Below are 22,072 nucleotides of genomic sequence, written 5' to 3'. Positions count from 1 at the left end.
TTGTACTTGTGTTCAAAGCCCTAAACAACTTGGGACCAGGATACCTGAGAGCGCGCCTTTTCCCCTACCAACCTGCCCAGTCACTGAGGTCCTCTGAGGGTCTGCTCCTGGTGGTTCCACATAGATCCATCCTTTGATTGGAGTCCACTAGGGGAAGAGCCTTCAGCATGGTAGCTCCCCTCTATGGAATTCCCTGCCTCTGGAGGTCAGGCAGGCTCCAACCTTGTACTCCTTTCAGCGCCTCCTGAAAACGTCTTTATTCCAGGAAGCCTTTCCTTAATACAGCCTTGAATCTCTGTATTTGCTTCTTTTAAAATTTGTTTTAACTGTTTTATTCTGTTTTTATTTTCATTTTATCTTGTACACCTCTCCGAAATTTTTCAATGGGGAGCGGTATATAAATATTCTAAATAAATAATAAATAAATGATGGCGACATAGAACTACATAATGTGTGTAATTCAATTTGCTTTGGAACATTTCAAAATAAAAAGAGTACTTTTATTGTGTTTCTCAGAGTCCCACCACCACCACCACCACCTAACAATCTTCTTTATCTGCATGCTTAAGTAATCTACGATACAGTTGTGTTTAACTATAAAGGTATAATTATTAAAAGTTCGTGTGAATATTACAGGTGGATACCAGTAACGTTTTTCATTTTTTTACTTGCAATATTTTGTAAAACATATCTCCATGTGATGAATTTGAAGTAATTAACTGTAACTCTTAATTATTTCTAACCAGTTTTGAGAATGCTGTGTGGTTTGTACGTAACAAATTATAGTATTTTGCATTGAACGTTCTCTATGTTGTTTGTACTGAGACCTTTTTTAAAAAAGCAAAAAGATGGTATTCTAACATTTGATTAAAACTTGAGAAAAAGGTAACTCTCTAAATCTGGCTCACATGATTTCCTCCCCACTCTTTTCAGCCTGGGTTGCCTCCGCAGAACTTCTCAATGTCGGTCACTGTTCCTGTGTCCAGCCCCAATTCTTTAACCTACAGTAATCCTGGGAGTTCCCTTGTATCCCCAGCATTGGCAGCAGGCTCTACTTTGACCGACACCACCATGCTGACCCCTCCTCAAGCCTCATTGCATAGAAATGTGTCACCTGGAGGTCCTCAGAGACCACCAAGTACAGGCAGTGCAAGTAAGAATTTATTTCTGTAAATAAATGTGAACACATTTTCACACTTCTTGTACTAACTTCAATAACCAATGTATCAGATGGATTGAAATACCTATTTTTCTCTTCCCTAACTAGGTGGTATGTTGACCACAACAGATCTCTCAGTGCCAAATGGAGCTGGTTCTAGTCCAGTGGGTGAGTTGGAAAGTTTTGTGATTTGAGTGCTGTAAGAGGCTTGACCAAATTGGAGATTTAAGAGTGAGATGAAGAAAGCAAAGTTACATGGACAACCACGAGCTGTTTCCTTCAAGACCTACTCTTCTAAATTGAAGGGAAAGCACATTTGCTGATCCTTTGTTCTAGCTTTTGCTTATGTTTGCAGCCTGCAAGGGTTTCTTGAATGCGTCCATTTTTAGTGTATCTGAACAGATACAAGTGTAAATATTTAGAAAATAGGGTTACTGTCAATTTTAACATCTGTAGTTGTAGTGAAACTTGATTCTTGGTCAGTGAGGGAGTGGTGCAGGGAGGTTAGCTCCCTCTTCTGTAGAAGGCAAAGCCAATCATGAAGAAGATGTGTCCATCAGGAAAAGGAGGACACCCTCTCAGTCTTAAGCTTTCTTGGACAAGGGTTAGTCCTTGGACAAGGGTAAGAGGATTTTTTAAAAAAATGTGTACTAGAGGTGGGGTTAACTTTTATACATTATATAGAAAAGAGCAGTCACACAAAAAACAAAACCCTGAATCTGTAGGCTTGCATGCTAGCTTGACTTTGGATTTCCCCCCTTGCACTTGTTGACAAGCTAGGGAGGTGTGTGCTGCTTGCTTCAGTCAGTGTGGAGGCATCTGTGTTCCAGTTCTCAAATTACTGGAAGATGGCATGAACACCTGCTGCCAATATTACTTGCCCACTCCCAATATCAGTTGGTGGTGAAGGATCAGCTAGCCTGGAATGGAGAACATAGGTTTTTCCCTCCCCCTGGGAAAGAGATTGATCTTTCCTGTCAGTGGTACTAGAAAACTAGGCCTTGATTGTAAATATAAAACTCAAAGGTCTGGAAGTCCTTTGGATACAAAGACAGGAGTGTATGTCAGTTTGAAGTTATGGCTAGCACACGTAGGTTGTGGGAAACCGAGCTCTTTGTGCTGTAACGTTTCCTCTGCTACTCTGCAGAACTGCTCAGCTTTACTGAATGTTTAGGCCTGAACTCCTGATATAAATGAATTTGCATTTGAATGACATGTTCAGTGTTTATGAATTAGAATATTAGTAATAATAATGGTTAGAGTTCAGAACTCGAGTATTTATATAACTTTTGGGTAAATGTAAAACAACCCTGGAATGTTGGTCAGTATTCTCATATTGCAGGAGGTGGGGATCACTGAGATGGAGGCTCGTTTCGGGCATTTTAGTGATTTTGTAGTTGAGGTAAGATTTCAACCAGGGAGTTGGGAGCTTCTCTGTTAGCCCACTGTATTACACCTTCTCAGTAGTGTAGTAACCATTTGTAGAAGGTCACTAAACTGTAGTTTAGAAAGCCTGGAATGAGTGTGAGGCCCATATGCCCCCCTCCCAACCCTTCCTTTATGGCCATGCCAGTTCTGTCTAGCTTAAGCTATAGTTCTTTGTTAAGTTCAAACTGTAGCTTAAAATTTTGCTTGGGTAAACTGCCATTAAACAACAGATCTTCATTTCAGGAGTAATGCGGAACGGTAGTTTAAGCTAACCAGGATCAACAGAGGGAGGAGATGAGGAGAATGGGCTTGAGTGGGCAGAAAGGGGCAACCTCGTCACTTCCTGAATCTTCATCTTTTGTACCAGTGGTAACTTCAAATGTGTGATTGTAGCTCTTGTAGTTGGGACTCGGTGAGAGGAGTTCGAACAGTAACTTCAAAGGCATTCACGTTATGCTCGTGTCCAGGTTATTTGAAAGACCGTATTCTCCCTTATGAGCCTGCCTGTGCTTTGAGATCTTCTGGAGAAGCCCTTCTTTCAGTCCCACCATCTTCACAGGTGCGCTTGGTGGAAACATGGGAGAGGGTCTTCTCGGTGGCTGCTCCAGTGCTTTGGAACTCTCTTCCCAGGGAGGCTAGACTGGCTACCTCCTTGATGGGCTTTCAAAAGCAGACTAAAATTTGTTTGTTCCAGCAGGCCTTTGGAGAATAATCTGGCCCTCCATCTATGTGAATGACTTATAATTTTGTTGTGTATTTTAAACGTTGTTTTTCCCCCCAATGTATGTTTTAAACTTTGTAAGGCTGCCTTGAGGCCCAGTATTGGGCAAAAGGCGGGATACTACTACTAATAATAATATACTGTGCTACTGATTTGTCAGGGCGCAGTATTCTGCCAGGACACTATGACTTGCCGGTTACTTAACTGACAAACTGTGGCAGGTGGGAACTTAACTTTTGTCATCCTGAAAGTCTAAACTGCATCCCAGCAAATGCGTTCTGAAGGAGGACCTACTTAAATTGGAGCATAGACTAAAAGCAAACCACAGTGTGTTCCTTTATTTGCGAAACAAGTAATGTTTCAAATCAACTTGTAATTCTTCATTTGCAGTTCCATATTTTCTCCACTCTTCTCTCACATGCTATATTTCAGCACGTGGATCAGACTAATTGTCACCCAGCCAGAGTCCAGGTATGAGAATTAGGTGTTGAAGACCTGGGCCATTGTGTCTGTCACACAGTAGTGGGACTCTTAAATGTTAAATTTGAGTTGTGGGGTTTATCTGCTTCTTTTCTCCATTTCAACTCTTTCCTCCAGCTCATTCCCTTGCTCTCTGTCTCTCTCCGCCTTTGTGCTGGGTGAATTTAAACTTTTTCCTCCTCCTTTGTTTTCCCCGCCCTTCTCCTTGTAAACACAGACGCTTTTGAGCTAGGTTTTAACTTTCCATAAACATGCTGTATAAAAATTATACAGATTAAAAACATAGTTATTATAGAAGCAAAACCAGTTAACTCAAATACTCCTTGGAAAGGAGAGGTGCCTTTAGAAAGCAAGGAAGTGGGGTGCATGAAGCTTTTTTGGGGGATATTCCAAAGCATTGGGGGGCACAACTGAAAAGGCCCTGGCCTCCCTGCAGGAGTGGGCATCTATGAGGATGGAATTTGAAGAAGTGTCTTGTGGATTTGAATGGCTGCACTGGCTCATATGGAGAGGAGATATTTCCAGCGAGATAATTAGGACCCAGGCAGTTTAAGGTTTTCAAAGCACCTTGAATTGGACCCAGAAACAAATTGGCAGCCATTGAAAGGCTCTTCCCAGGGATGATTGCTCAGTATCACCAGATGTCATAGAAAAGCTAAAATAAATGGAGAGGGTGGGATGAGATGGGAGCCTGATAGACAGCTGCCACATTTGAAAGGCAAATGTGTCCTAGTTTGAGGGGGAGCTAGCTCAGCATTTCACATGATTGCTATGTAAATAATGTTAATGTTCCAGTAAAATAAAGGTAATGCACAGAAAGCTAGGGAGGTAGACTGCAAAAGGAATAAAAATGCACAGAGAACTCTGTCCTGGAGGAATATCAGCTAGTGGGCTTCACAAGGTCCATTAAATAGCAAACCTCTCTGAATGTTATTCCGGTAATGGATTTGTAAGAGTGTTTTTTTTTAAAAAAATTGTATAATAAATTGCCTCTACGCTTTTTTTTTACACTGTATTTCCCTGAAATCTATTGGCTGAAGGGTGATACACAATTTTTAGAAATACATGTCCAAGGAGATATATGCGACATAAAAGCTAACCAAAAATTCCACCACACAGAAACCCAACATTTTAAACTGGAGAATGAAAACTTGATTGCCGTAGCAGACACATTTTATCAATTTAAAAAGCCTGATATATAAACCTGAGAGTGTCAGGTTTACGTCTGTCCTGTAAATAAACATAAGGAATTTGTTGTGAGTTGTAGGATTTGTGAAAGAGAATCATTTGGAAAGAAATAACTATTTGCAAGTCATGCGAGATGTAAAACGTATTTGAATAAGAGATACGTAGCCTGGTAGTTGTGGGAATTGAGCTCCATGTGAACATAAGAACATAAGCCATGCTGGATGAAACCTAGTTGCACCTGGTCTAGCATTCTGTTTATGCAGTGGTCAACCAGCTGCCTGTGAAAACCCACAAGTATGGCATGAGTGCATTACTACCCTCCCACCCATGTTCCCCAGCAACTGGTGTACATATGTGTATATACAGACTCTGATACTGGAGGTAGCATATAGCCATCATGATGAGTAGTCATTGATAGTCTTATTGTGCATGAATTTATCTAATTCCCTTCTAAAGCCATTCAAGTTGGTGGCCATCACTACATATTGTGGTAGCAAATTCTATAGTTTACGTAGGTGCTGTGTGAAGAAGGACTTCCTTTTATCTATTCTGAATCTCCCACCAGTCAGCTCCATGGGTTGACCCCAGGATCTAGTATTATGAGCGGGGGAGAAAAATGTGACCCTCACCACTTTCTCCACATGCATAATTTTGTACAGTTTTTCCATGTCTCTTCTTACTCACCTTTTTTCTAAGCTAAACAATCCCAGAGGTGTAACCTTCCTTTGGTCGCTCAGGCTTGTGTTCCTCTTGAATCCATGCCTTTGTCTAGAACGTAGCAATGGCAGGAACGCATCTCATCAACTCTATGTCAAGATCTGCAATAACTTCTTTCGGAATCAGACCCAGCAGTAGATATCCATGCCTTCATAACCTGGAGACTAACCAAGAATGGTCTGTATGTGAGGCTCCCTTTGATGATTGTTCTCAGGTTTGAATTAGCACAACACAGGACAGCAAGACTTTGGGGGTGTCTGAAGCAGAGTAAATTTGCATATTTCTCAATATGTGATCCATTATTATTAATATTCACTGAAGAGCAGGTTGGCTGGATAGCATCTGTACACTATGTTCCAACAGCAATGGTTCTTGCATCACATTGAATTGCTAAATTTGGGCAACTTTTGAAATCTCTCTGATTTAAACTAGCTTTTGATTGCCAGGAGTCCCCGGCTGTTAAGGCCATGGCATGTTTATGTGAACTGGATACTTTACAGAACAATACATCATCTTCAACCCAAGCTACCGTAGAGACCTAGTTTATGGCAGACAGGCAGGGCTGGGTATAAGTTAATTAATAACGTGATAGTAGCCTTTAAGGATGGGAAAGTCACAAATGTAATACTCTTTCTTTTCAGTCATTTTATGTGGTTATAGCAAGCTTGAAATAATCCAAACCCACATACATGCTTTCAGTTTTTCTCTAAAAGGTTGACATCAATAGTCGTAATTAATTTCAAGATGAACACTGACAATGGAGAGTGCTTTCCAGTCACGTGTCTTCTGCCATCAGACGATGCAGTTTGTATTGTGAAATACAGAGCAGGGGTGGTAGAATTAAATACTGTTGGAAGGGAGGACACTAAAGAAGAAATACCATATTTAAAACAAATTGAAGATGATAGAGTAAATAGTTGAAGTTCTTGCCTTTTTTTTTTTTAGTTTTGGCTTTAAATTACCTCACAGGGCAGCACCTTTTCAGCGATAGACTAATTGCATCAGTAAACCAAATAATCGCTCTTTGGTTTAACCTGATCAGCAAGTTTCTTTAAAATAATAATAATAAAAAAACCAAGTCTTTGACTCATGCCGCACAGTCCAGTAGAGCTGCTCCTTAAATGAAAGTACTTTTTAAAAGCACATTTTTGCAAGTGATTAAAATACTGTCTAGAGTAAACAAACAAACAAAAACTTGATCCCAGTGCAAGACAGCAATTCCACTTCTCAAATGCTTTTCCAGATGTAGCGAGTTCTTCTTTCTCTTTTCATACTTCGATTTTTAAAGTGCCAATTACTGGCTTTAATCGGCATGTGTATGCGTGTACATGTATGCTCATTGTGCTGGGAAGAGGGAGGTGGCATGGAAAGAGTTACCCAAGCTTCACTTGAGAAAGCTGCCTGACAATTACATCATCTTGTAATCATTATCGGCCTCTGGCTCCTGACCTTACGCGAAAAAATCCTTTGCTTTAAGTGCCCTTTCATTTGCATTTATAATTTGATATTCTTGGCTTTCCAAGGTCTGTGTCTAGTAAAGCAGCTTGTACGGTTTTGAAGAACAAAAACGTTTCCCAATCTAGATAGGTGCTCGGGTTGTGAGAACTCCCCTTGAGTGTAGTAGGCACACACAGTTTCTTACCAGAAGAGTAGTGAAGTGTTGCGGGGAGAGGGCACAAGCGTCCTTAAGTTGAGTATAGAGTTTATCCTCTACGCACTCCCTCCTTCCTGTATTGATGCCTTATCCTCTGCTTTCTGGCAGGCAGAGTGCTTCAGATCTGACTGAAGCCCTGCGTAGAAAATTCAATCGAGGAAAGCTTTGTGTGACAGTGCCATTAAAGGGTATGAAATGTTCCCTGAACGACTGACAGTCCCTTGTAAGAAGGGCTTCAGGAAATGACTGTATTGGGTGTGGAAGCAAAAGCAGAACAGCTTTAATACACGAGCTGCCTGCATGCTTGAAAAGAGAAATAGTCTTCCAAGAAAGAGAGAGAGAGAGAGAGAGAAACTAGTGCCCTATACTGATGTAATTCCCATTAAGATAAACATAATTTACAAGTAAATATTCACAAGCACACTGGCTTTGAAGCAACTTCCATTGCAGTTAATGGGGGATTACTTCAGGTAAATAGGCTTAGAGCATGGCCTTTTAGAAGCTTGCGCTAAAAGACTTCTGAATAATATACACACTCCGAGGAGTTGTTTACTATGGCAGTGTTCATTGCAGCCAAATCCAGTTTCTGTTGGGCTTCACTGAAACAGCAGACTGTGGAGTGACAAGAAAACAGTAATGCACAATTAACGTTGTTGGTAGCTTACTCACTGTGAGCTGTAGTATTGGTGATCTTGAGTGCTGCGCATTGGTCTTAAAGGAGTTGACTGACAATAGTGATGTGTTCTGCCTTTAAAGTGTAAAGCTTTCCTAAGTAGATGTAGAAAACTTCTAAGTGAGGCATAAGTTCTTTCCAGCCTTCCCATGCCACCATGTTGTGAGAAGGGATCTGCGGTAGTGTCCACCGCTTGTATGCATTCGCTCTGCAGTGTGGGCAGACCATCTGTGGTGGAAGCCATGTGTTCACCTCATGTCCTCCCTTCAGTGAAGTGCATGTCTTTGTAACCCTAAATGATCCTTCCTTCCCCCCTCCTCTGTAATCTGCCCACCAGTTAGGTGCACATGAGATTGCCTGCTTTAGCTTCCATTTTGTTTCATCGTGCAGTTATTCCTTTACCTTTTATGGCAGCTCACTCATGATTTGCCTATATTCCCTCCTGATATTAGTGGGCATTTGGTCTAGCTGGAGATTCCCCACCCCTGACATCTTTTGCCTTTTGACCTTCAACAGTCTTCTGGGTAGTTCCTCTGCAGACTTCACTATGGTGGATATAACTCTGATGTCAGGTTGCATCACACTACACGTAGCTCTGTAGCTCTGTGTAGCCTTGCCCACAATACCATACGGATACTGCAGAGCTTGAGAGAGAGCCAATGCATACCTCAGTTTGGCATCTTTCTGAATGCCACCTTGAAAACATTCTTTAAGGAGAGGGGTCGTCACTCAGTGGTGGTAGTATGTGTTTTGCATGCAGAGGCCCTGGGTTCAAGCCCTGGTCAGAATATGCAGGCATCGGTTAACTGGACCAGTGGTCTGTCCTTTTTATGTTTGCACAAATGGCGGTGATCACTGGGTGCTTTGCAGTGTAATTCCTCTCTCTCTTCTAGTTTGGTTCTGTCAGTTCATTTTGTAGAAGGCTGAAAGCGCAGATGGGGTTGGTTGGATACTTAACGTCAACTTCATAAAAATCGTTTGGACATGTTATGTAAATACTGCCTATCCGTCAACTGTGTGTGCCAACGAGCCTTCTATGACTCTTCAGTTTGGGCTTGGATCCCACAAGCTGAGTTTTATGTTTCTTTGTTTTTTGTAGCCAGAAACAAATGCTTGACCAGATTCCCATCTTTTTTTTCAGCCTGGTTACAATTACTGCGTGTTCTTCCACATGCGAGAATATTTACAGTTTGTGCAGTGCTGTTGCTAAGCTACAGCCATAGTGCAATTGTGTTTCCGAAGGACATTTGCACATTGCTTTTAGAAAACGACTAGGGTTTTCACAAATACAAAATTGCAACGATTGAAGCTGCAATAATAATAATAATAATAATAATAATAATAATAATAATAATAACAACAACAACAACAACAACAACAACAACAACAACTTAAGTGCCTAAAACTAAAGTGAAACAAAAAAGAAATCTAGCTGAAAGAAAAATAGGGAAAGAAGAGACATGAGGGCAGATGCTGGAGGAGAGGCCTGCTAGGATGGCATGGCAACATTTAAGTTTTGTGCAATGCAAATATACCTGTGGTTGCTTATTTTTGGTTACACCCCACCGTTACCGCTGCTGCCCTTTTGCATAATTTGAGCAGTGCAGAGTTTTAATTACTCCAAAATTCATTTAAAAATGAGAAAATGTAGTTGGGAGAGGAAAGAAAGACATGGACTGAAGAGCAGAACTGACAGTAGTTGTAAGCAATTGGCTTTTTAAAAGAATGAGGTCTGCAAATTTGCACATATACCCCTCTCCCAGTGCAGTCACAAAGAGGAGTTCTGAAGCTTTCATTTCCATGTTAAATTAACCACAGCTTGTTGTGACATCTAAAACCAGACAACTTGTAGTTAATTTTCACTATGGCTTGTTTGAAGAACCCAACTTCAAACCTTGGTTTGTGAAGCTGGCTTCTTTCAATACACTATAGTTCAGATTAACGACAGTTTTGTGTTCTGATGACACACTAACTGTAGTTGAATGAACATAGATTCCAGACTTGATGCCGTGCTGGCAGAGGGGAGGGGGTAGTACATATGTATTTATATTTATTTATTATTGCATTTATATCCCACCTTTTTTCCTCTTAAGAAACCCAAGGCGACGTACATAATCCTCCTCCTCCTCTCCATTTTATCCTCACAACAACCCTGTGAAGTCGGTTGGGCTGAGAGTCTGTGACTGGCCCAAAGTCACCCAGTGGGTTTCCATGGCCCGGTGTGGGGACTAGAACCTGGATCTCCCAACTCCCAGTCGAACACTTTAGCCACTACACCACACTGGTGTTCAAGGCTCATTGCAATTTGGTCTTGTGAGGCTAAAATAATGTGGTGTAGTTTGAGTATTGGACTGAGACTCGAGACCTGGGCTCTAGTGCCCACTGGGTGACGTTGTGCCAGTCACTGACTCTCAACCTATGCTACCTCACAGTGTTGCTGTGAGGATAAAATGGAGAGGAGGACGACGATTTAAGTCACACTGAGTTCCTTGCAAAAGGGAAAAAGGTGGGATATAAATATAAAAATAAACAAATAAACAAGTTAGCATTATATCTAAATGCAGCCACTCAATTAGCATTATGCGCATGAGGCTTGGGTTTATGCACTACTCCCTTCCCTCTCTTTTGACACATCTGCAAGGAGGAGATAGGAAGCTTTTGCTTCCATTTTCTACTAATTGTATTGTGATTATGATGAAGATATTTAACCTACCTTTCAGGGCAGATTGCTTTCAAGGGCAGCTTACAATTACAGTTTCACACACACACACACACACACACACAAAACCCACATGGTCCCCACCGAAAAAGCTCTATCCCTAATACCCTCCTAGCTGCTGAGCTAGGAGTAAGGTCTCCAACACTGATCTTTAAATGCTTGGGCAGGTTCATACAGGTCTGGAAATGCTTGATCCAGCTTGGCTTCTTGAACAGTGGTTTTACTACTGCCTCCTTGGTTGCTAGAACTACTCCCTTAATGAAGAATTGATCACTTCTCATATTGGTTTGTCATTGTGTACAGTCCTGGACAAACTGTGGTTACTCTTAACTGTTTTAGAGAAACAAGCCAGATTTTGAAGTTGGCGTGTTTCCTTAAACTAACAAGTTTGTCCAGGTTTGGTTGTAATGACAAACCACGGTTAGTTGAAAACAGAAGCAAAAGCATCTGATCTCTTCTTTGTGGATGTGCCTAAAGCAAGGAGAGGGGAATGCATAAGCCTGAGGCTTGGGCAGGCGTTTTGGCATCGTAAGGCCTGCTTTGCATGTAACAACAATGGATTGAGTAATGGTTGTCATTGAATCATGGGTTGTTGTTGAATCATTATGTTTTTGTTACAGGTGAACCTTGCTCTATGGTTTAACTATGGCTTGTTAACAGTGAAGAACCCAGGAAGAGAACCCATGGTTTGTTGTAGGGCTGTAAACTCTGGGTTAGTCATGGTTAACAAACCATAGTGCAGGGTTCGCATGTAACAAGAACCCACAATTTTTTAAAAAAACACCTGATTCAGCAACTCATACTCAACCCATATTCTGGATTGTCGTTACATATGAACCATGCCTAATAGTTTAGCCATGCATCTTGTTCTCTCTCACTGTAATAAAATGTACCTACCAGGCCATATTTTCTGTGAAAGCCCCAGAGAGTATTGGAGGTATTTTTGGTGCTGTTCCATGCAGTATAGAAAGGTATTTTTCTATACTCTTCCCTGCACTGCACGGTCATAACAGAGTTGAGCATGTTCTAGGTCACACTCTTAGTTCATGCACAAGGATAACAAGTCCCAACAGTAATGGCCAGTGTGGACCTTGGCATAGGCTTCAGAATTCAGGAAGCAGGTGTTATTTGGCAGACAAGTTTGATGTGGAAAGTGTTCCCTACAAATAGAACATTTGAAAGCCACAGTTCTATCTTATTAACATATTTAATTAACTTGTCATTCTTAACTTATTTGCTCAGGGGACTTAAGTACATGGAATGGAGTTGCATCTAAATTTAATATGAACTTACTGTAATAAAATAGGACACTGGGGAGTACTCTGATCCATTTAATACGATATTGTTCATGATTGCACCATTCCGTAGTCTATTAACACATAATTCTGTACATGTTTCTTGTTGAAGTAAGAGATCTGATCAGTTGAGTTTTTTGGAGACCGTGTTGAAAAACAGCATAAGTGCAGTTGTCGGGAAAGAGTTCTTTTTATGTAGACTGAGCAAGGTGTAATAAGCCCCAAGAGTTCTGTACAGCACCAGAAATGATTCCAGGCTCTCCTATGCAACTTCCATTCATTTCAGTAAGTCATGCAGAACTCTGTTGTGTTGTAGACAGAATGCTCAACCATTTCTGGGTGATAGGGAAGCGCACATGCACACTCACCTACTTTTATGTGTGACGCACAGTGTCGTTACACCACATCTCTTACAACCTGGCAGGTTTTCTGTTGTAAGATAGAACAGTGGGACCCGCAACAAAAGGTTGCAGCATGGGATGCTTTTTCCCGGTCTCCAGCCAGCCGTGCCTTCTTTCAGGGTATTCTATTCCCTGTCTCCCCACCCCAACCCCCGCAACAGAAAATCAGTATTCTGTGATCATGGCACATGCTCAGTCCTCGTGGGGCTGTTTTTGGGGTGGTTTTGTCAGATGTCATTTAAGGCAAATTCTGGTGTTCCTACTGTCAGCAGGATCTGATGCCTCCTTTGGTGTGAGTGTGAAGGACTGTGTGTCAGACGAGAGTGCTAAAGGAGCTGCAAATACTATGTTAAATAACAGATGGCATTAGAACACTTCTCTAACTGTTGCACCTTCTCAGTAGTTAAATCTGCAACATCATACCCTGGAGTGGTGCCAGCTCTGTATATTGATTCCCTCCCTTCCAGGGAAAGGTGTTCATTTTTCTGCATGTTCTAGGCCAGCGGTTCTCAACCTGTGGGTCGGGACCCCTTTGGGGGTCGAATGAACCTTTCACAGGGGTCGCCTAAGACCATCGGAAAACACATATTTCCAATGGTCTTAGGAAACTGTATTGACTGAACTATGTCATGTATCATCTTTTGTATTATTAAAGCTATTGTTATGTATTATTTTCATTAGCAAACCATCCCATGACAATGGATCGTGTAGAGAAGAACGAAAATAATTTTATGGTTGGGGGTCACCACAACATGAGGAACTGTATTAAAGGGTCGCGGCATTAGGAAGGTTGAGAACCACTGTTCTAGGCTGTAATGTGTATAGTGTCTTTCCCCCTGCCCCCAGCACTCCTGTATAAGCTATACTTCAAACATTCTGGCTTCAAGATATCCTTTCCACATTGGGCCTGTTCAGATGACACTTCAGGTTCTGTGGTTAGTGAAACTGGTTCTCTGGGCTTAGCACTAACCACAGGCCATGCTGTCGCACACAACACTTTAAGCCACAGTTAGAGCTGCTAAACCTGCTGCAGACGGACTGACTGTGGTTAGCAAGTGAGCAGGGTTTAGCTAAACGCATCGCACAAGACATCTTAAACCCTGTTGCTTAACCAACAGCCTTAATCAGCAGGATTTAAGGTGTCTTCTGAACAGGCCCCGTGATTTGTCTACTGCATGTTCTCTGTGAGTTGCAGGTGATTCTGGGAAGTGTTTGAGGGCATGCATTCGCAGTGGCTAGGCTGGGCCTTGCCATTGTGAAATGAGAACAGAATTTTCACTCTAGAGAAGCCTTCTTCAATCTTATACCCTCTAGATGTGTTGAACTGTTGGAGAAGGAGAAGGCTGCCCTAGAGCAGCTGTGGGCAGAGGATGGATCAGGATCTATTGATAGATCTCTGGGTGATTTGCAATAGATTGGCAAGGGTTTCTGACTCCCAATTGTCTAATAATGGCAACAACTAAAAAATGCTTTTCCCGCCCCTAAATTAGGTTGCTGAAAAAGAACACTCCAAGGGGCAGGGAGATGACCAGGAGTGGGGTTTGTATGAAGGGACTTGTGATCTTGGTTCTGGTACTGATCTCACATTTGGGAGCTGAGAACCCTGTTGGTTAATTTTTAACTAATGTCCACCTGCCTGGGCCACCTGGCTCTGTTTGGTGGACCTTAGTGCTGTAGTAAAAGACTGTGTAGATGCTTTAAGCCTGAAGCCTACCTGCCCCTGTCCTAGAGCATATCAACACTCTCTTTTGAAGCTGTGCATTTTAGGGGGCAATTGGTAGTGCTGAGAGAGCTGCCCTTCTGGGAGGTTTTTCTACCATTCTTGGTCATCTTATCAAGGAGCTCCTGATAAGCTTCCAAGCCCCCCACCCACCCACCCCCACCAGCGTTCCTTGGAATGCTGCCGGGTCTGCACAAGCTCATGTAAAAAGCAATTGGAAAAAGATGTCAGATGTACATATATGTTCACTGATGTAATGTGCAAACACGGATCTTTCGGTCTTAAAGTGGGTGTCTTTTTTTTCCCTTCGTCCGCTATTTTAGGAAATGGCTTTGTGAACTCACGAGCTTCCCCAGGTCTGTTGAGCAACACTGGTGGCGGGAATGGTCTAAGCAAAGTGATAACTACAAAATCTCCCCCTCCCCCTGGAGGGGGCAATCTTGGAATGAACAATCGCAAGCCAGATCTTCGGGTAGTCATCCCTCCGTCTAGCAAAGGCATGATGCCTCCATTGGTAAGTTTAATTTCTTGACTTACTTGTATATGCTCAGTGTTCTTAAAGGGGGTTAAAAGTGCTACTGTCAGCGAACCTTTGCCATTTTGTATTGACAAACAGTTGTGTTATCTCAAACATGATTGAAATGCCTGTATTGGAGGGCACATTCCCATAAACCAGCAAACTGGGCTTTTTTGGAACCAGTCCTCAAGGGCTTGCTCTGCAATGCCCTAATAATATGTACACAGTAAGTTCTGAACTAAGAATTCCTGCAGTTATTTGAATGCAGGATTATCCTTGCTCTAGACATTGAACCACCATGTAGCCTTGTGAGGCGTACTTATTCATGCGCTCTTTATGTGCAGGAGCACATTCCCCACCGTTCTCTCCTTGATGGGCATCACGTTCAGTGAAATCATTTGGGGAATATTTCAGTATCTTCTCCTTTCCAGAAGGGACAGTCCTCTGTGGCAGCCAAGCAGAATGAGAAGGAGGGGAACGTGCCCATTAGTCATAGCATCTTTTCTTCTATTCATTTGAGTTTTACCAGAAATGGATTCTTCCAAAGAAGTCTGTGCCCGTACTCTGTCCTCCCTAATTGCTCAGTGAAAACATAATGACAGTAGAAAGCACACTAAGGGTTCAATCCGATGGCAGTTTAAACAGAAAAAGGTCCCGCAACACCTAGCATGCCATTGTCCACATGCTTGTATTTCCCACAAGCTCTGTGTGTTTTGAAAAGGGACTTGAAATAGCTGATAACAAGAAGATACCTGCTGTATCAAATCAGAATTGTCTCTAGTCTAGGGTCCTGTTTCCCACAATGGCCGACCAGAAGCTCCCCTCAAGCCCACAAGAAGGGCAAGAGACACCCTCCCAATTCTTGCCCCTCTCCCCAGCAGCTGGTCTTGAGATATTACTGCCTCTGAATCTGGACATTCCATAACAACTAAAGCCATTCCGTCAATATTGCACAACAAAAGTATTACTTATATTTCCATTTCCCCTAAAATTTACATTTCCCCCACAACCACCACCCCCCCCCGGAAAAAATGCCCTCCATGGTGTCAAAAAATTCTGGAAATTTTACTTCTGTACCCCTGGTTATGTTTTATTAGTCTAAGTTGTATCTCTGGTTGTCTACTGTAAGGTTTATTTTATGCTGGCATTTGCTGGGTTTTTTTTAGAATGTTTACTGCCTTTTGCCATTTTTACTGTGTTTTTACTACCGTACCTGTTTTTGTTTTATTGATGTATGCCGCCTTGAGGGGGCTCTTATCCTTAAAGGAGGCCAAGAAATAGTTAAAATAAATCAATAAATATCACCGCTGACCATTGGCCATGCCTACCCTGTTGTAGATCGATTTTCTTTGTCAGATTTGCCAGCATAGGTTTGTTAATATTACATTGTCATATGTGATGCAACAATACTTATTGGAATCACATTGTAAATTCAAAATAGTAGTGAGGCTAAATTTAGCCAACTCAGGCACCAACATGACTTTTTCATTCTTGAATACAGTACTATTCTTAGTAACGTTATTATTGCTCTTGCTTGCCGAGTACAGTCGGAGGAGGATGAATTGGAGTTGGTGAGTCTGGGTTCCTACTTGGTATGAGACATCAAAATCCAGAAAGCTTTCATGTTAACTCTGTGGTGTAATGTAGACCAATGTTCCCTTTGTTGCAGAGAAAAACATGGCTTGATTTATCACACTCTTCCATATGGACTGGGAGAATATGGAAACGAATAAACCTTAGCCAAAATTACTTTTTTTAAAAAAATGGACTGTATTATCAAGGGGAACATTGGGACAGAACCTCTAACAGCAACTGGCCATGCACATCAGGGAACCTTGAAAAAACGAATTTAGACAATGCCTTATATTGTGTCTCAAACATTGTAGGTTTTTTTTAGATGGGGACTTCACTCATGAAGTTCCGCAAATTGTAACACAGATCCTGTGCTGCTGCTTTCCTTCTTGGAGATTACATCATTCCTGGTGAGGTCACCATTCTAGAGATGAAGTTAATTTCATGCTCTACAAGAGAAACAAACCACAAGGGGTTTCCCTGTTTACCAAAAGAAACGTACAATTGCAAGCTATTTTTTCCCCTCCTGGAAGAAAGTGTGCCGGCCTTTTAAAAGACCTTTCATGGAAGAATTTATACAGTATAATCACTGGGAAATATAAAGCTCTCTCTTTATTGGTCATATAATCTGACTTTCTTTGCAATCCTTCTCAAACGTTAGTGCAGTCATTTCAGAAAGAACGGCATTGAGACGAACTCGTATAAAAGAAAACTGATCTTAAAAATATTCTCATTTAAAGGCAGACTTGTTGCTGATACTGGGCTCTCATTGCATGAAAGCATGGGATTGCTGTGTTGTTGTTTTATTTTCTTTGTCTTGGTGAATGCATCACGTATACTATGTGCGCGCTAAAGTCGAAAATCCTAGCACAAGACATAATGGAGGTTATCAACAAGCCATTGCTTCTGCACACTATGCTAGTGATTATTAAAAAAAACCCTGTAATTTGTTGCACCTGTGCGCAACTTCCTGAGGGAAACATGTCTTTTCCCTAGGAAAATGTAAAGTAACAAGGAGCACTTAGCAGAATTTTGCTAATGAAGTCACTTTTCTCTGTTCTTCGAGTCGGAATTGTATTGCTTGCCTTGTGGTTGGCATCTTGAAGTCAGGTTGCTGAACTCTCCTGTTAGTCTCTGACTGTCTCAACAAAACATTCTTCAGGACCTGTATGCATTATCTTCTGTATAATTATCCGTAAGGCTCAAGGCAGAGCCTTTTCACAGATCCTAACGTCTTCCTGTCGTCCTTTATCCTCTCTGGCTCCCTCTAGCCCCCCAAGATATGCTCCCAAACAACCATAGCTTACCCCTTTCTTTCTTCTTGACATGCTTCAAAATGAATCACTAGGCTGCAATTGGCTGCCATTTTTATTTACTAAGAATGTCTCTGGGCCCCCAGAGACATTCTTGAAAGTAAAGATAATGCGGATGCAGGCACGGTGTTTTGATGCACACCAGCTTCTTGGTTATTTTAAAATGTAGAGGGGGGGGAATAAAATCCATAGAGGGAGCCAAGGAAGGTGTCCATTGGGACTACGCTGGGGACCCCAAGTCTTTCATCTTCATAACTATCCCATGAGATACATCAAAACTATTCCCACTTCATAGATAGGGAACTGAAGGTTTCAAGAATTGGTCAGGGTTTGGTTAAGATGTGACTTGAACCTAAGTCCCAATGACTCATATGAGCAGGATATTCATCTGAGTCCGAGAGCCCCAGTTTAGGTATTTTTCTGTGACCTGTTGTGATGAAAAGTTACATAAATAATGACTATATTCCTTGTATTATTTTGAAATGCGGTTGGTGTGGTGTAATGCTAACACTTCACATTTAACATACTGACTTATCTGAAAGATGGGGTATAAACTACCTTCTTTGCTTATTTATGGGGTTCAAGCAGAGTAGGTCAACTTACTAACATTTGAGTGCATACATATTAGTTTTGGCATGTACCTACATTGCACCCCATAACATACAAGGGAGGTAACTGTGGTTTTCTTCATTCTATCTGTACAATCTGTGTATGTTATATTTATACCCTGTCTTTCCATTTAAAAAAAAATGCCCAAGACACCATTTGCAGTGTGCATGCACAGTGAAATGTATGTGTTCACTTCACATGTTATGGGAAAAGGGCATGTGTGCTAAATCTTCCAATATGTCAAAAGCGTAATGTCAAGTGACTCTCAATTTCCATAGACAAGGACAAAGGCTGGTTTGTAGTAGCATCCGCAGGAGGAGATTGCCCTCTGGTGGTGTGACTACTTTCTGGAGGGAAGTATGCAGCCAGCCGAGGGAAAATGAAAAGACCTCTTCCAAACAACTAGGTCATGTGTTAGTCATTGGAATTGAAGCTAGGCAGGGCTGGTTCAAGCTACTTTATTGCTCTAGGCAAAGATTTAAGTATGCTTCCCCCACATCCCCCCCTTTTTTTTTTTTGATACATGGGTTGGGATTCTATTCTCTCAAAGGGTTGTTCCTGATTTTAGCTCATTTCCCTAGCTCTATAAGTGAATAAAGCAAATGGAAAGGAAAATAGAATCGGGGTGAAATACAGGGGCAAGGCAAAACGACACCAGTTATGTCCGTGACAATTCAAAGTTTGCTCCTGCAGGGACTGGTATATTCTGCTATATCCTGCCCCAGATTCTGGTAGAAGAGGCAGGTATATATATATTTTTCTCTTCACACCCCTCCAAAGTGTTGCAGAATAGTCCCTTGAGTTCTGACCCTCAAGGCAGCCTTCTAACCTACCTATTGCGTTGGGCTGGTGCCAGAGCTAGATTTTCTTTAAAGACGTGAAATTCAGTTGTTTAGACTGTTGCTTCTTTATCCCAATACTGTTTTTCAAAACCCCATCATATTGACAAAAAGACTCCACAAGCTCTGAAACGTTGACCTGAATAAAGAAAGAGAAGCTTCTACAGATGATGACTCAAAGACTAATTCAGGTCAACGTGATTCTCCAAGTTAGCAGCACGTTGTGGATGAAGCTTCATTTAAAGAAAGAGAAGCTTCTACAGATGATGACTCAAGACTAAAATGAAGCTTCATCCACAACAAGCTGCTAGCTTGGAGAATCACTCAGGGAGAGTCACATTTTGTGTGTGTCACTCTCTTTTTAGTGCAATTAGATGGGGAGACAAGGCACAGTGTTTTATTTATTTCATATTGTACTGTTTATGAGCTTTCTCTCTCATGCTTCCAACGGCCCCATGAAGGCAGGTCTTCAAGAAAGGTTGGATGGGGTTGAAAGTGACTGGTCCAAGACCAATCATTGCATTCCTTCCTTAACTGAATCCAGCACCCTGTTCATTGAGTGACATTCGCTCACAAATAGTTTAAATTGTCCTCCCTGGAATGAGTGTATCTGCTTTTAGTTAAATGTTCTACACAATCCATAGGCAAGAAGAAAAGTTCCTCCAACTGCATCTAGATTAGTGTGTGCTTGACTTAATTTTGCTCTTTCTTTTTGGTTTGGTTTTAGTTTTTGTCCACTATATCTATTTTTTGTTAACCATTTACAGAACACACAGCGGTTAAGCAGTTCCCAGTCTACGCAACCTCTCGCAACACCAGTTGTGTCTGTGACAACCCCAAGTTTGCCCCCACAAGGACTGGTATATTCTGCTATGCCTACAGCCTACAACACTGGTAAGCTTCAAATCTGCTGGCTCTGCCTTCTTCCCCGTTTCCTTTGGTGGAGAGAAGCCGTTGAGAAGATTCTAAACCCCCTAGTGCAGCCCCTCTCCCTGATGTGCTAGAGTGCTGCATGCAGGAAGCCATTCATGTGTGGAGCATTCAGGAATACTTCTTTCTTTCTGAAATGTACTAGTGTAAATCCTGTGTCGCCATGGGCACTAGGAGTCCTGCTCCTTTCCCACATTTTTCTGCCCCTCAGTCCTCTCACCACAGAGTTGCAGGTCACAAACAATGCAAATGTGGCTCATGCATAGTGAATCCCACCCCCTCCGAAATTTGCATGTGGCACGGCCCCTCCCTCACGCCTCCCGATTGGCTGCCTCTATCCCTTTCCCCCTCGCTGCTGATGGTGACAGCCTGCCTATTTGGAGTGCCAGTGTCCACACTTCAGCCTTTTCCCTAGCAAAACTACCATCAGTGCGAGGGAAAGGCAACCTGACGCTTCTAGGGATGGGCAACTTATGGGCCTTCAGATGTTTTGGCCTACAGCTCCCATCATCCCTCCACAATTGCCTATGCTGACTAGCACGTCTGGGAGTTGTAGGCCAAAACATCTGGAGGGCCACAACTTGCCCACCCTTGCTCTAACAACTCCCCTCGTCCCTTACCATTGGCCATGTTGGCTGTGGCTGATGGGAATTATAGTCCAAAACATTTGGGAAATACTACTTTGTCTACACCTTATCTCTATGCCAGCAGTACTGGCCTCCTTTGACATTGTGCTGGCACAGCATCCGGTATGCCTTATCCTAAGCGCCTACTTGCTAGCATAGCAAATTTGTAGGGATGAGCTCCTAGACAGATGCATAATCAGGCATCTCAGAGGCTTAAACTAGTGTATCTAAAAGATTCCTGAAACCCTGAAAGCTCCCGTTAAGGTATAATTGAAGGGCTTTGACATTCCTTAACAGCTTTCAGATGTGCATGCCTCTTTAAACCTATGTTTTAAGAAGAATCTGCTTATATATATGCTGTGGTTTAGTGTTCTTGATTTCTCTGTCCAAAGAAACTCTCTTGACCCACTCTCTGATATCCTAGCCAGTAATGCCATGATAAGAAAGAAATCTGAAATATTAATTGCAGCTGTCTCACAGGAACACTTTTTTATCCCTCTTTCCCCAGAGGCTAGGGCATGTATTAAGAAAGCTGTATTGCAAAGTGATTAAGTGCAGAAAAGTGTGTGCAGCTCTCTCTCTTTCCAAATTTGAAGGAAAAACAAGTGATAATGATGAACTGAAATAACTTCCTATGTGTGAATTGGTAGTGATAACTATCTAAGCACTATATCCCGAATTAAAAAATCCAATGTCTAGCCAGTAAATGAAGAAGTCTTCTCTTCCCAGGCATCATAGAAAATGGTTTTCCGCGCTGTATTTATGGAATATGTTTTTCCGTGCTGTATTTATGGAATATTAATTGTACGAAGGACTCTTGTACTTTTAGAGAGCAATCCTGTGGTCCCTAGACAGTGTCTGTGGGCAGGCATAGGATTGTTCGGTTTACTCGTTCTGAGGTTGAAGACAGGGATCCAACTTTGGAGCTAGTAAACTGTGTGTGTCCCCCGCCCCCAATAGTCGGTGTGGAGAGAACTGCACCAGCTACCTCTCTGTGCTCTGAAACTTGAGTGCAGAGACTGGAGAAAGGGGGTGGTCTTGGGAGTGATGAAGGGTGGAGACCGGGGAACCTGTCTTATGCAGCTTCCTATACTCGCCCCAGCTTCCTGCTCTCCCGCTTCGAAGTGCCATGGCTATATGGGCAAAATTGCCCATCTAGCAAAAATGCAGGGCGGCTGGAGCACAGAGGTGCGGATTGTCTCCATGCTCCGTTCACTCTGCGTTAGGGTACTCGGCACCCTCCGACTTTAAATACTCCTGACTATCAGCATAGGATCTCGTCCTTATTTGCTATCTGGTTGTAAGTAGAGATGAGCATGCAGAGAGAGACACAAGTCCTTCCAGTGTTTCAGCTTTCAACTGCCAAGAAATGTGCAGGTATACTTGCTTGAGCAAACATACACAACTTAAATATTGATACGGTTCAGATGACACAACAGTGCACTGTGGGTTAATTAACCTTGTGTGTGCTGTGGTGTGTGCCATTTGCCATTATGAATATGCAAACCCCA

At 42.1% G+C, this 22,072-nt stretch overlaps 1 protein-coding gene across 4 annotated transcripts in view; it reads left to right on the top strand.

Moving 5' to 3' along the window:
• Positions 1 to 22,072, top strand: part of MEF2A (myocyte enhancer factor 2A) — a 93,868-nt gene that overhangs the window by 66,015 nt on the left and 5,781 nt on the right. For 3 of the 4 annotated variants that reach the window (XM_063142162.1, XM_063142164.1, XM_063142161.1), the window contains 4 exons: positions 934 to 1,153; positions 1,268 to 1,327; positions 14,479 to 14,669; positions 19,773 to 19,899. In XM_063142162.1, coding sequence (XP_062998232.1) covers positions 934 to 1,153; positions 1,268 to 1,327; positions 14,479 to 14,669; positions 19,773 to 19,899 — 598 coding nt within the window. Of the gene's footprint in view, positions 1 to 933; positions 1,154 to 1,267; positions 1,328 to 14,478; positions 14,670 to 16,219; positions 16,265 to 19,772; positions 19,900 to 22,072 lie in introns of all 4 variants that reach the window. The other variant, XM_063142163.1, reaches the window with a different exon arrangement.

This window comes from Elgaria multicarinata, chromosome 16, assembly GCF_023053635.1.
Source record: "Elgaria multicarinata webbii isolate HBS135686 ecotype San Diego chromosome 16, rElgMul1.1.pri, whole genome shotgun sequence".
Classification (NCBI taxonomy): domain Eukaryota; kingdom Metazoa; phylum Chordata; class Lepidosauria; order Squamata; family Anguidae; genus Elgaria; species Elgaria multicarinata.
This window is presented reverse-complemented; position numbering and strand designations above follow the sequence as displayed.